This window comes from Castor canadensis, chromosome 6 (genome assembly GCF_047511655.1).
Source record: "Castor canadensis chromosome 6, mCasCan1.hap1v2, whole genome shotgun sequence".
Lineage (NCBI taxonomy): Eukaryota > Metazoa > Chordata > Mammalia > Rodentia > Castoridae > Castor > Castor canadensis.
The window spans coordinates 78,025,501-78,037,797 of record NC_133391.1 but is presented as its reverse complement, the minus strand read 5'-3'; the positions used below and the strand labels follow the sequence as shown (position 1 = coordinate 78,037,797).

At 37.4% G+C, this 12,297-nt stretch overlaps 1 protein-coding gene across 1 annotated transcript; it reads left to right on the top strand.

Annotated features, from left to right (window-relative positions):
- Nucleotides 1-636: 636 nt before the first annotated feature.
- LOC109702599 (protocadherin beta-14-like) lies at nucleotides 637-10,853 on the top strand. Its single transcript, XM_074076823.1, has one exon. It carries the CDS (start codon nucleotides 753-755, stop codon nucleotides 3,297-3,299), a length of 2,547 nt encoding a protein of 848 aa, XP_073932924.1. The 5' UTR covers nucleotides 637-752; the 3' UTR covers nucleotides 3,300-10,853.
- The last annotated feature ends 1,444 nt before the right edge of the window (nucleotides 10,854-12,297 follow it).

Below are 12,297 nucleotides of genomic sequence, written 5' to 3'. Positions count from 1 at the left end.
GTGCTAGACCCCTCTTCAATACATGTAGGTCAAAACCCTTTTTTTACTTCACTGAGTTAATTTTCTAATACAGACATTGCCTGAATTCTAAGTTTATACTGATTTCAGATAAAATAAGTGACCATTACCTCTCAACCTCACTGACAACTGTACACAGTGAATTTATGAAGGAAAAAAGTACAAAGACTGTAGCCCAGAGACTGACAAAAAACCTCATCTTAATTTTTCTTTCATGAGTTATAAGCACATTGCCATTTGGGAGTAGAAACTGCATTTTCAAAAATCATATTTTTTCTAACAAATGAACAAGCCAATATTATAATAAAATTAAAATCTCCAAGAGCAAGAATTTTTGTGCCATATTTATATTACTATCTTCAGAAGCTATATGAATGTCTCCAGAGATAAATAATTGTTAAATAAATTAATTTACTTCAGCAGGGCTTTGTGTACTGAATTTCTATCTTTATGGGAAAGATGTATATACATATAAATTACATTTGCTCTCACAACATTTGTTAAGTACCTAAACAAGACTGTCAAACGGGTTGGGGAAAAGGAAGTGTATGGAATGCTATGACTTAAAAGAAGAACAAGCTATTTTAGCTATTACATTCTACTTTGAAATGAAAATTATCTGAAGTTGTAAAGTAGAACGCTTGGTGGCGCTGCAGGCTAAGAGTGAAAACTGCAGAAGCCGTGACTCCTTAAAAAACCGAGCTGTTTCTGGCAGTTTAAAAAGGAAGCAGGTTATGCTACCAGCTACCAGCTATCAGAAAGGCAAATATTCCCAAGTCAAGCAATGTAAAAAAAGAGACGAAGTCAAGATTATTGAATCCAGATACCTGAGTTGGCTACAAAGCAATTCTTTTGTGATTAATTACTGCATCTTTTGGACCGAAGGAACTATGAAGACACCACTCCCAAAAGCACTTCAGAAAAGGCAAGTGACCGCCATTGTTTTCTTGCTAATACTGTGGGAGGTGGGCAGTGAGACCATTAAGTATTCCATTCTAGAAGAGAGAGACAGCGGTTCTTTTGTTGGCAACCTAGCAAAAGATTTGGGGTTGGGCATAGAGGAGCTGGTAATGCGGGGCGCCCAGATATTTTCCAAGGGGAGCAAACAGCACCTGCAGCTCGAACAGAGGAGTGGGAATTTGCTCCTAAAAGAAAAATTGGACCGGGAGGAGTTGTGTGGGGACACAGATCCATGCATACTGCCTTTCCAGGTGTTACTGAAAAACCCGGTGCAGTTTATTCAAGGTGAACTACAGCTCCAAGATGTAAATGACCATGCTCCAGAATTCTTAGAAAATGAAATCCTTCTTAAAATCGTGGAAAGCACCCCTCCAGGAGCCATGTTTCCTTTGAAAATAGCTCAAGATTTGGACGTAGGTAGCAACACAGTTCAGAACTACACGATAAGCACCAACTCCCATTTCCACCTTCTCACCCGCATTCACAGCGATGGCAGGAAATACCCTGAGTTGGTGCTTGACAGAGTGCTGGACCATGAGGAGCAGCCTGAGCTCAGATTAACACTAAGGGCACAGGATGGTGGGTCACCGCCCAAATCAGGAGCTTCCCAGGTTCTCATTGTGGTCTTGGATATCAATGACAATGCTCCTGAATTTGTTCAGGGGCTCTATGAAGTGAAGGTCCCAGAGAACAGCCCTATGGGTTCCCTTATCGTCACCGTGTCAGCTAGAGATTTAGATGCTGGGATTCACGGAGAGCTCAGCTACTCATTTTTCCAATCCTCAAGTCAAGTCAATCAGGCTTTTGAAATAAATAGAGGAACAGGAGAAATTAGATTAAAAAAACAGTTGGATTTTGAGGATATTCGATTATACCGCATGGAAATTCAGGCCACAGACGGTGGAGGTCTTTCTGGAAAATGCACTGTAGCTCTAGAAGTGATGGACATTAACGACAACGCCCCAGAATTGACCATGTCATCGCTTATCAGTGACATTCCAGAAAACTCCCAGGAAATTGTGGTCGCCATTTTTGGAATTTCAGACCCAGACTCTGCAGACAATGGGAAAATGGTGTGCTCCATCCAGGACAATCTCCCCTTCATACTGAAGCAATCTGTAGAAAATTTCTACACTCTAGTAACAGAGGGTCCACTAGACAGAGAGAGCACATCTCAGTACAACATCACCATCACGGTTTCAGACATGGGGACTCCCAGGCTGCAAACGGAGCACAGCATAAGCGTGCAGGTGTCCGACGTGAACGACAACGCCCCGGCCTTCACGCACACCTCCTACACCCTGCGGGTGCGCGAGAACAACGGCCCCGGCCTGCACATAGGCAGCGTGAGCGCCACAGACAGGGACGCGGGCACCAACGCCCAGCTCACCTACTCGCTGCTGCCGCCCCCAGAGCCGCACCTGGCCCTCGCCTCGCTCGTGGCCATCGACGCGGACAGCGGGCAGCTGTTCGCCCTGAGGCCTCTGGACTACGAGGCCCTGCAGGCCTTGGAGTTCCGCGTGGGCGCCGCCGACCGCGGCTCGCCCGCGCTCAGCAGCCAGGCGCTCGTGCGCCTGCTGGTGCTGGACGCCAATGACAACTCGCCCTTCGTGCTGTACCCGATGCAGAACGCCTCTGCGCCCTGCACCGAGCTGCTGCCCAGGGCGGCCGAGCCGGGGTACCTGCTCACCAAGGTGGTGGCGGTGGACGGCGACTCGGGTCAGAACGCATGGCTGTCCTACCAGCTGCTCAAGGCCACGGAGCCCGGGCTCTTCAGCGTGTGGCCGCACAATGGCGAGGTGCGCACCGCCAGGCCGCTGAGCGAGCGCGACGCGCCCAAGCACAGGCTGCTGGTGCTGGTCAGGGACAATGGCGAGCCGCCGCTGTCTGCCAGCGTCACGCTGCACGTGCTGCTGGTGGATGGCTTCTCCCAGCCCTACCTGCCGCTGCAGGAAGCGGCGGCCGAGCAGGGGCGGGGCGACGCGCTCACCTTGCACCTGGTGGTGGCCTTGGCGTCGGTGTCGTCGCTCTTCCTCTTGTGTGTGCTGGTGTTCGTGGCGGTGCGGCTGTGCAGGAGGAGCAGGGCGGCCTCTCTGTCTGGCTGTGCGGTGTCCCAGGGCCACTTTCCGGGCCACCTGATGGACTTCAGCGGTGCGGGGACCCTGTCCCACAGCTACCAGTATGAGGTTTGTCTGGCGGGAGGCACTAGGGCAAATAAGTTCAAATTTCTTAAACCCATACTCCCCAGTTTCTTGAGTGAAGGGGCTGATTGGAACCCCGAGGAAAATTCCAACTTCAGAAATAATTTTGGGGTCAATTAAGAATCTGACTTTGATTACATGTGATAATTTTATGGTATTCGCTGATGTGTCTATAAGTTCACAGCCCTTTCTGTCACAGCCCTTTTCATACTCACACGTTAGTAATTATTGTCATACTTATACCTATTTCAAACTGTTGAACCAGTTAACCTTTCTCTATTATCTTGCTAGCCATCATAAATGATGCACGTGCACATAATAGCAGTGAAACGTTTCCCAGTGTTTGTTTTTGTCATATTTTTGTAAGTCACAGATGTTTTCAGGTTCCTGATATTTGAGCTTGTTCACTGATATCTTATAATAGGTAAGCGAATTGTGTTACAAGCTTTCTGATCATTATCAGCATGAATCAAACTCTATTGTAAGTGATTGACTTTCAGCTTTAAAAATAATTTTCACTTATGGAAATATTTTGGTGATCTTGTAAATTCTTGCAATTTTGTTGCCTAGTTTTAAAGACACTATTGTCTTGATTCAGAGGAACCAGTATGTACTCTGATTGATGTTTCTAAATTGAATATTTTCTTTCAAAGTGATTTAATTAGATCATCTCCTCCTATTCTAAAAGTTTCAATTAGCTATGAAAGAAGATGAAAAATGGTAGATTTTCAACTGCTTTTCATAATAAATGGTTTTACTATGTAAATTGATTCTCATTCTTTTGAAATAGTATTTAGTCTCATGACTCACACATATGCAGTAAGTATAAAAAATAAGGCAAATGAGTATCATTTTTCCATCACTCAGAAAAATTTCATCAGGTCAACATTTTTGTGAAACATTTCTACTGGAGCCATAAGGTGTAGCTCAGAGAATTAACATATACTTAGCAGGCACAAGTCTCTGGGCTCAATCCCCAGTACTACAAAAACAAGCAAGCAAATAAACAAAATACTGCTATAAATGTTTATAAGAGTTATATTAGCAGATGTAAATAATTTTGTAAAATTGATCTAAAATAAACCAATAACTTCTAATTTAAACTATCAGATTGAATATAAGGCAACCTTGCTTAAATTTAAGTAAATAATCCCTGTAAATTTAAGAAATTGATTATGATGCATATTCAGCTATTAGCATCACTTAACTGGCCACTTAAAATCAGCAATAAATATTCATACACCTCCTCTATTCACCTTTTTGTATTATATCTATTTTACCTTGTCAATGCCACACTTATAATGCATTTTGAAAGGATAATTTCCACAATTGTTTCTATATTTTTTAATATAAGTTTAAAATGATACAATACTACATTTCTTCCTATTTTATTGAAGTCTGACTGCCTAGAACTAACCACTTTTATGTTTTCAACTATTTTTTATATTTATTTCCATCTAGATAATATGCTTTAAATTTTTTTCTCAAATTTCAGAGTTTTTGTTTTGCTTTGTTTATTGAGACAGAGTCTCAGGATATAACCCAGCCTGGCCTAGAATTGAAGCTCCTTCTGCCTCAGCCTCTCAAGTGCTGAGATTAGGAACTCAGCACTGGGTAAACTACCACACCCAGTTTCAAATTTCAGTTTTATATATTAACTGTGTGCTTCCTTCCTAAAAGGCACACATACTTATTTGCACATTTTCCTCCCCATCCTCCTACCTATCAATAACATAATTCTGTTTAATGTTTGTGCAATTGTCACCATATTGGTATTGCTTATACTTGAGTCTCAAAAGTAAAAAAGAAAACCTTCTTTCTTTTATCCTTAAGTTGATAATTGCCTCCTTTTCTCTTTTACTTATCTTCCTATGTATGTATTTTTATGTTATCCCCAACTTTTCCAACTCTACAGCTCTCACTTTGATGATTAGATTCATAAATGTTTCATTCTGTCATCTTGGAGCCATTCTAGAACAATCAAACCTCTTCCTCAGTTGCCATCTATACTTATTGTACAGCTGGCAGTGTGCTTTATCCATCATCATGAAATTATGTTTTGTTTTCCTCTTGTATTTAACTTAGAATTCTGTGGTTTATATCTGCCTCTTGTTCGGTTTATTTCCTTGAATTTCCAAAGAAAATTTGATCATAAGTGTATCAAAGGCTTGAATATCTCAAAAGTTCAGAGGTCAAAAAGTTAAGTATCTATTTGAAGATTCTATTGGGTGTGGAATTACAGGTTAGGAATTATTTGCAGGTAGTATTCTGAAGGCATTCCTCCTCTGTCTTCCAATCTTTAACATTCTGATACTTTTCTGAGAACCTTTGTTTTCCCTCTAAATCCTTGGTTCTTAGCCAGCATAATTTTGCCACCCAGCAAAATTTGTCCTTGTCTGCAAACATATTTGTCACAACTGAAGGATAGATATACTGCCTAACATTCTACAATGCATGTAAAGATTATTTGTCTCAAATGCTAATCGTGATTAAATCAAGAAACCTTACTCTAAATGAATTTAGGTTCCCATATTTGTCTGCAGTGCTCTAGAATTTCATTACTGTGTCATAGAATTTTGGCATTCATTGTTTAGCTACTCAATGAGATTCATCATTCTTGAGACATATTCAGACTAGAACAGGGTTGAGTGTGTTGTGTTTTTAAAATTATTTCCTCCACTCAGTGATCTTCATTTTCTTGTTACATAGCTTCTGTTAATTGTATTGTGAATGTGTGAATTGTGTATGAAATTTAATTTTTTCTGTTTTTTTAGGGGGAAGAGGGGTGGGTGCTTGTTTCTTGATTAGTTGGTTTGTATGTCGAATCATCCTTGCATCCCTGGATGACTCCTACTTGGTCATCGTGAATAATCCTTTCTAGGGGAAGTGCTGGGGATGGAGCCCAGGACCTCACACTCCTCAACAAGCATTTTACCATTAAGCTCTGCCTTCAGCCCTTTATGAATAATCTTTTTAATGTGGTGTTAGATTCCGTTTCCTAGTATTTTGCTAAAGATATTTGCATTTATGTTCATCAAGTGTATTGGCATATAGTTTCTCTTTTTTGTTCTATCCTTATTTGGGTTTTTCTACCAGAATAATGTTGACCTTGTAGAATGTGTTTGGAAGGATTCCCTCCTCTTTGGGTTTTTTTTAATAATTTAAGAATAATTGGTAATACTTCTTTAAATGTTTGGTAGAATTTGGTAGTGAAGCCATTTTTCCTGAGCTTTTCTTTGGTGGAAGATGTTTTATTTTTGATTCACTCTTGTTACTTCTTATTGGTCTGTTCAGTTTTTCTCTCAGAACTTGTCCATTTCTTCTAAATTATAAAATTTTGACACATGACACCCTCTAATGATGCTTGGTATTTCTGTGGTTTCGGTAGTAATGTCTCCCTTTTCATCTCTAATTTTTTATTTAAGTCTGATCTCTCTTTTTCTTAGTATAGCTAAGGCTTTGCCAATTTTATTTATCCTTTCAAAGAACCAGTTCTTTGTTTCATTGACATTTTATGTTAATTTTCAGTCTGTATTTCATTTATTTCTGCTCTGATCTTTATTATTTCTTTTCTTCTACTAATTTTGTTGTGGATGTTTTTGGAACAGGGTCTCATTATGTCACTCAGGCTGGTCTTGAACTCTCCATTCTTCTGCCCCTCCCTCACAAGTGCTGGAATTGCTGGTGTGTGCCACACCTCACTCTTTCTACTAAGACTAAGTTTGATTTATTCTTATTTTTCTAATTCTTTAAGATATAGTGACTGGTTGTTTATTTGAAATCTTATTAAGTTTTTTTATTAAACATAAATTTCTTTCAGTACAGCTTTTTCTGTATCTCATAGGTTTAGGTATGATGTGTCTTCATTTTCATTTGTTTGAATAGATTTTTAAATTTCTTTCTTGATTTCGTCCTTGATCCAGGGATTGCTCAAGAGTAAGTTGTTTAATATCTGATTTTTTTGAAACGGCATCTCACTATGCAGCTCATGCTGGCCTCAAACTTGAGAGCCTTCTGTCTCTACCTCCTGAGTTCTAGGGTACAGACGAGCACCATCGCTCCTGGCTTAACTTTTCTTAACTTTGTTCTGTTTACTATCCTTTGTCTTTATTTTTCTGAGTTCTGTAGTTCTTCTCAACCTGTATCTGCATCCTTCTGACTGATTTTCAAACTCTTTTTATAAATAGTTTTTATTATTTTGCTGGGTGCAAGTACATTATGGTAATTACAAAAGTTTTATAAATATCAAATATATAATACTTGATTTCACCCCCTCCACCATTCTTCTTTATCCTCCCCTTGCCATATTCCTCACAAATTTTGATATCATAATTCGACTTTCAAAAGACTCTTGTTCTCTGAATGTTTCTATAGCAGATTTTTCAGTTTTTAATTTTCAGTGAGATATAATTCATAAACAATTATAATTCACCTTTGAAAAGCAGAATCCAATAGTTTTTAATATATTCAAAAGTTGTGCAATTATTAACACTCTGTAATTGTAGAACATTCTCACTATCCCTGAGAGAAACCTGGTACCCATTAGCAGACACACCTCATTCCCTCTTCCCTATAGTCCATTGCAACCACTAATCAACTCTTTGTCTTTGGATTTGCCTATTCTGGGCATTCTACATAAATAGAATCATATAATATGTACTCTGTGTGTCTGGCTTCTTTCATTTATAATAATACTTTCAAGGTTCATGTATGTTATTGCTTATATCATCCCTTTATTCTTTCTTATGGCTAATATTTCATTTTATAAACATACCATACTTTATTCATTGGTTAGTTCCACTTTTTGACTATTGTGAATAATGCTGCTATGAACACTCATGCACAAGATTTTGTGTGGACATATGTTTTCAGTTCTTTTGTGTCATATAGTGACTCTGTGAGAAGATGTGAGGTAATATCTTTACTGTGGTTGCTTGGAAGCTCCCAAGCGACTAATGATGTTGACCATCTTTTCATATGTTTACTGGCCATTTGACTCAGAGCCATCTTTTTTTGGAGCATTGTCTACTCAAATAGTTTACCAACTTTCTCGTTGAATTTTTATCTTTTATTTTATTTTAATTTTTTGGTGGGACTGGGATTTGAACTAAGGGTTTCATGCTTGCAAAGCAGACACTCTACTGCTTGAACCACACCTCCAGTCCTTTTGCTCTGGTTATTTTGGAAATGGGGTCTTGTGAACTATTTGCCCAGGCTGCCCTTGACCCTCGATCCTCCCCATCTTATATTCGTAAGTAGCTAGAATTACAGGCATAAATCACTGGTGTCCTGCAAATTTTTATCTTTTTATTATTGAATGATAATAGCTCTTTATAAAATCTGAACCAGAGCCTTATTAGATATGGGATTTACAAATAGTTTCCTGTTCTATGGGTTGTCATTTCACTTTATTGATAGTTATTTGAAGCACAAAATCTTTATTTTGATAGATGCCAATTTATCTACTTTTTCCTTTGGTGGCATATAATTTAGGTGTCATATCTAAGAAATCATTGCCTAATGGAAGTTCATAAAGATTTACACTTATGTTTTCTTCTAAGGGTTTTATAGTTTTATCCCTTACCTTTAATCCATCCTTAATATAATCTCTGGAGCCTTTAATCCATCCACAGTAGTCTTTTATTTTACTATAGACTAAAGGAATTTTCTATTTTAAAAATATTTCTTCTAATGCTATCATTATATTTTTATTCAGCATGACTTTTATGCTCTTTGTTGTGGGTCTCTATCTTTATGTTAGAGACCTATTATACTACTTTTTGTTTTCATCATGGGGCAGTAAAAAGCTTGTTAGACATTGTTATATTTGGTGGAACTAGTTGAGTGATGGACTTCACTATAGAGTAATGATACAGGAAACATTTTATTCAAGGGCCAAAAGTCAGTATCTGTTAAGTATTTTCTCTTCTCATGACCCCATGTTATTTCCTAGAGAGGAATTCAAAAGTATGGTGGTGGATGGAATGGAAAGTGTTAAAAAGTTGATACCTAGCACTTTGAGAGATACTTGATAAGAATAATCAGTATGAAGAATTATTAACCCTCTTCTCACTAAGAACTCGGTCCTGTCCTCAGTCATGCCTCAGTTCAGAACCCTTTCTATTTAACATCTGTATATTTTACAACTCTCATTTTATGACACTATGAGAAAAGGAAAAGCTTTTCCTTTTCCTTGCTTCATTGACTGGGAAAGGAATTCTCAGACATAAATACTCTTTATATAGATTTTCAGCCAATAGTTTTAGCCTATTCCTGGACATTCAATTTGGATCATTACTTTGACTGGATTTGATTTTCATTCTGTTAAATGTTTCTCATTTGGGAGAAGAAAATAATGATATTGGTTGGTGACCAACTGTCTGTGTTCTTTACATCTTCCAAAAATTTTAGTGATTTGTCTTTTTTTCCCATTCTTTTTGCCTTTACAAGTTCACTTATTTTAAACATTTCCTGTCTAACATTTAAATAACACTTCAGGAGGTAACTGAGATTAAGTAGTATGCTCAAACTGGAATGATATCCCACTTTCCCCATACTGAACCATCCTTGATGTTTCAACCCTTGAATTGACTCATTTCATCAAAAGTAGTCCTATTAAGTTTATTGGTGCTGTGTTTCTTGAATTCTCAAATGCCTCAGGAGTACAGTTTAGCTGGGTATAAAATTCAACAACAAAAGAAAGTCAACTTTCTTTTTCTCAATGATTTATTGAAATTAAGTATCACATTAGTCCTTCCACCAGAATTTCTCCTTTCAGCCATAAAGTTGGCTGAATTTCATCCTTAAATAGTTTTTTGCAACAAGCATTCATGAATGCCAATGAAATGTTTTATGAATTCTTTCCTGTTTGTCCCATTGTTATTATCTTTGTACTTGGGCAACATATTGGGTTGGTGTAAAATTATAGAACCAAGATATCTGCCCATCAGAACCTTGTAGACATTTTCTTTGTGTCTCAGAGGAAAGATGGAACCCATTTTCCTGGTTTTCTTCACTTATAGATAACTTGCTTTTTTTTACTTGCTGGGGATGGGGACCCAGGGCTTTGTGCATACTAGGTAAGTGGTTTCCCACTGAGCTACATGGTTAACCCTGGGTAACCTGCTTTTTAACTTTGAAATTCATTACCTTCATTAGGTTAGGACTTGAATATGATAAGTATGCATCCCTTTTTCCTGGAACTCTGAACTGTGCAGCTATTTTCAAGTATTTATTTATTTATTTATGTATAGTAAGTATGATTTGTTTAAAAACCTGTCTGTACTTCCAATATCTGAAGTAGCTGTGGGCTTATTTCTGCTACTTTTCATTCATGGTATCTTTGTTTCTTTGTGTGACTCATCTGGTTGCTTGCCCTTAAAATGTGTTTGTGGTGTGTCTGAAAACCCTAGGTTGCATGTTTCATTCTTCAAAATGGTTTTCTTTTGTTTCAGTGAAGATACTGAAAACATGATCAACAGAGGGCCATCAGCAATGAAGTTTCATAACAAACTATGTTTATGATTTGAAGTTCTTTGCAACTCAAACTTGCATATGCAAAATACAATTGCTCTGCCCAGACAAATCAATAATCTTCCTTCTGCATGAGATAGTAATCGTCACAGATCTGATGGGCTTAGGAAAACATATATTGAAGTACATATAGATGAATAAGTTTGAAGTAATGAATGAATATATTTGAGTGTTTTATTTTATCATCTGGTTTAGTAAACTTAAAAACTATAATAAAATATTTTATTTCTTTATTTTTTTAAAAAGTTCATTTACTAGTTAAGTAGTTCATACTTTCTTTGCTCACCCAACAAGAAATCATTTACAATATGAGAACCAATTCAAAATTCAAATTTTCACTCAAATTATAAGGAATAAGAGTTTCTCAATGTTGTAGATTAAAAGGTATAAAACAAAACAATCAAAGAGTTAAAACATTAGTCCTTTGAGCTAACATATCTTCATTTAATAGGGAAGCATAAAAAATTTCAAATACATTTTTGAGAGATTAAGAAGAAAGAGACAGAGACAGAGACAGAGAACAGTCTGAATATAAATCATGTACTCTTTTATTCTCTCTTAATGCATAACACAGTAAGTCAAAATTAGCTTACAAATTCATTATTTGTGAAAAATAAAGAAAGAGCTCAATGTCACATTCCACATTTTATTTTTTAGACAGAATCTCAAAATGTAGCCCAGACTGGCTTTGAACTCGAGATCCTCTTCCCTCAGCCTCCTGAGCTCTGAGATTACAGGCATGTATCACCAAGTAATTTCTCATGCATGTATGAGAAATGCCATAGTGAAACTCATTATTTTGTACAATTAATATATGCTAACAAAATTTAAATAGTAATCACGAAGATAAAAATAATGTGATATGCAAAGCAATAGGGAAAGGATGAAGGGGATAATTATGAGACTTGTGTGCTTATCTTTGACATCAAGATTCACAAAGAATTAATCTAAAAATAAGCCTAAAGTAAATGACTCAAGAATTAGAAAACTTATTTCTAAAAATAAAATTGAAAAGATTGCTTAAAAACAAAAGCAGAAACTGAACAGAGTAAAAACCACAGACAATTTGACCATGCAAACAAAAATCCATTTTTTTGAAAAATTCAAAAAATATTTGGGATCTATATATAATTGGTGAATTGTACATAAACATTTAACTTGGCTCCCTCTATAAATGCATGAACAAAAACATGAACAGTTATATTAAAAAACACAAACATGCAAGGATGGAAAGAATAATGTAGAAAATACGGAGAAAAATGATAGAAAACAATCCTTCAGTGAAAAAGTCAAGAACCAATCCTGTACATACTGCAGAAATTTTAGAGGCTTCAGAGCTGTTGGCCCTGGATACCCTGGAAATGATGGTGGGGTGCAATAAGGGGGATTATGTAAAAACTGCCTAAGAACCAGTTGCAGCTCTAGCTGTCAGATCACACTTCCCCACTCCAGTCACTGAGGAGCCCACCTCCCGACGCTAACAGAAGTCTAGAGTTTTACTTTCTGATGAGTGAACAAAGGGAGATTCATTATATTACAGGTTCTGCTAGCACTATTGGGTGCAGAGGTAATATAGGTAGTGAAA

What these genes read in the sequence shown, in the direction of transcription:
- LOC109702599 (XM_074076823.1), top strand. Translation starts at nt 753, where the DNA reads ATGCTACCAGCTACCAGCTATCAGAAAGGCAAATATTCCCAAGTCAAG.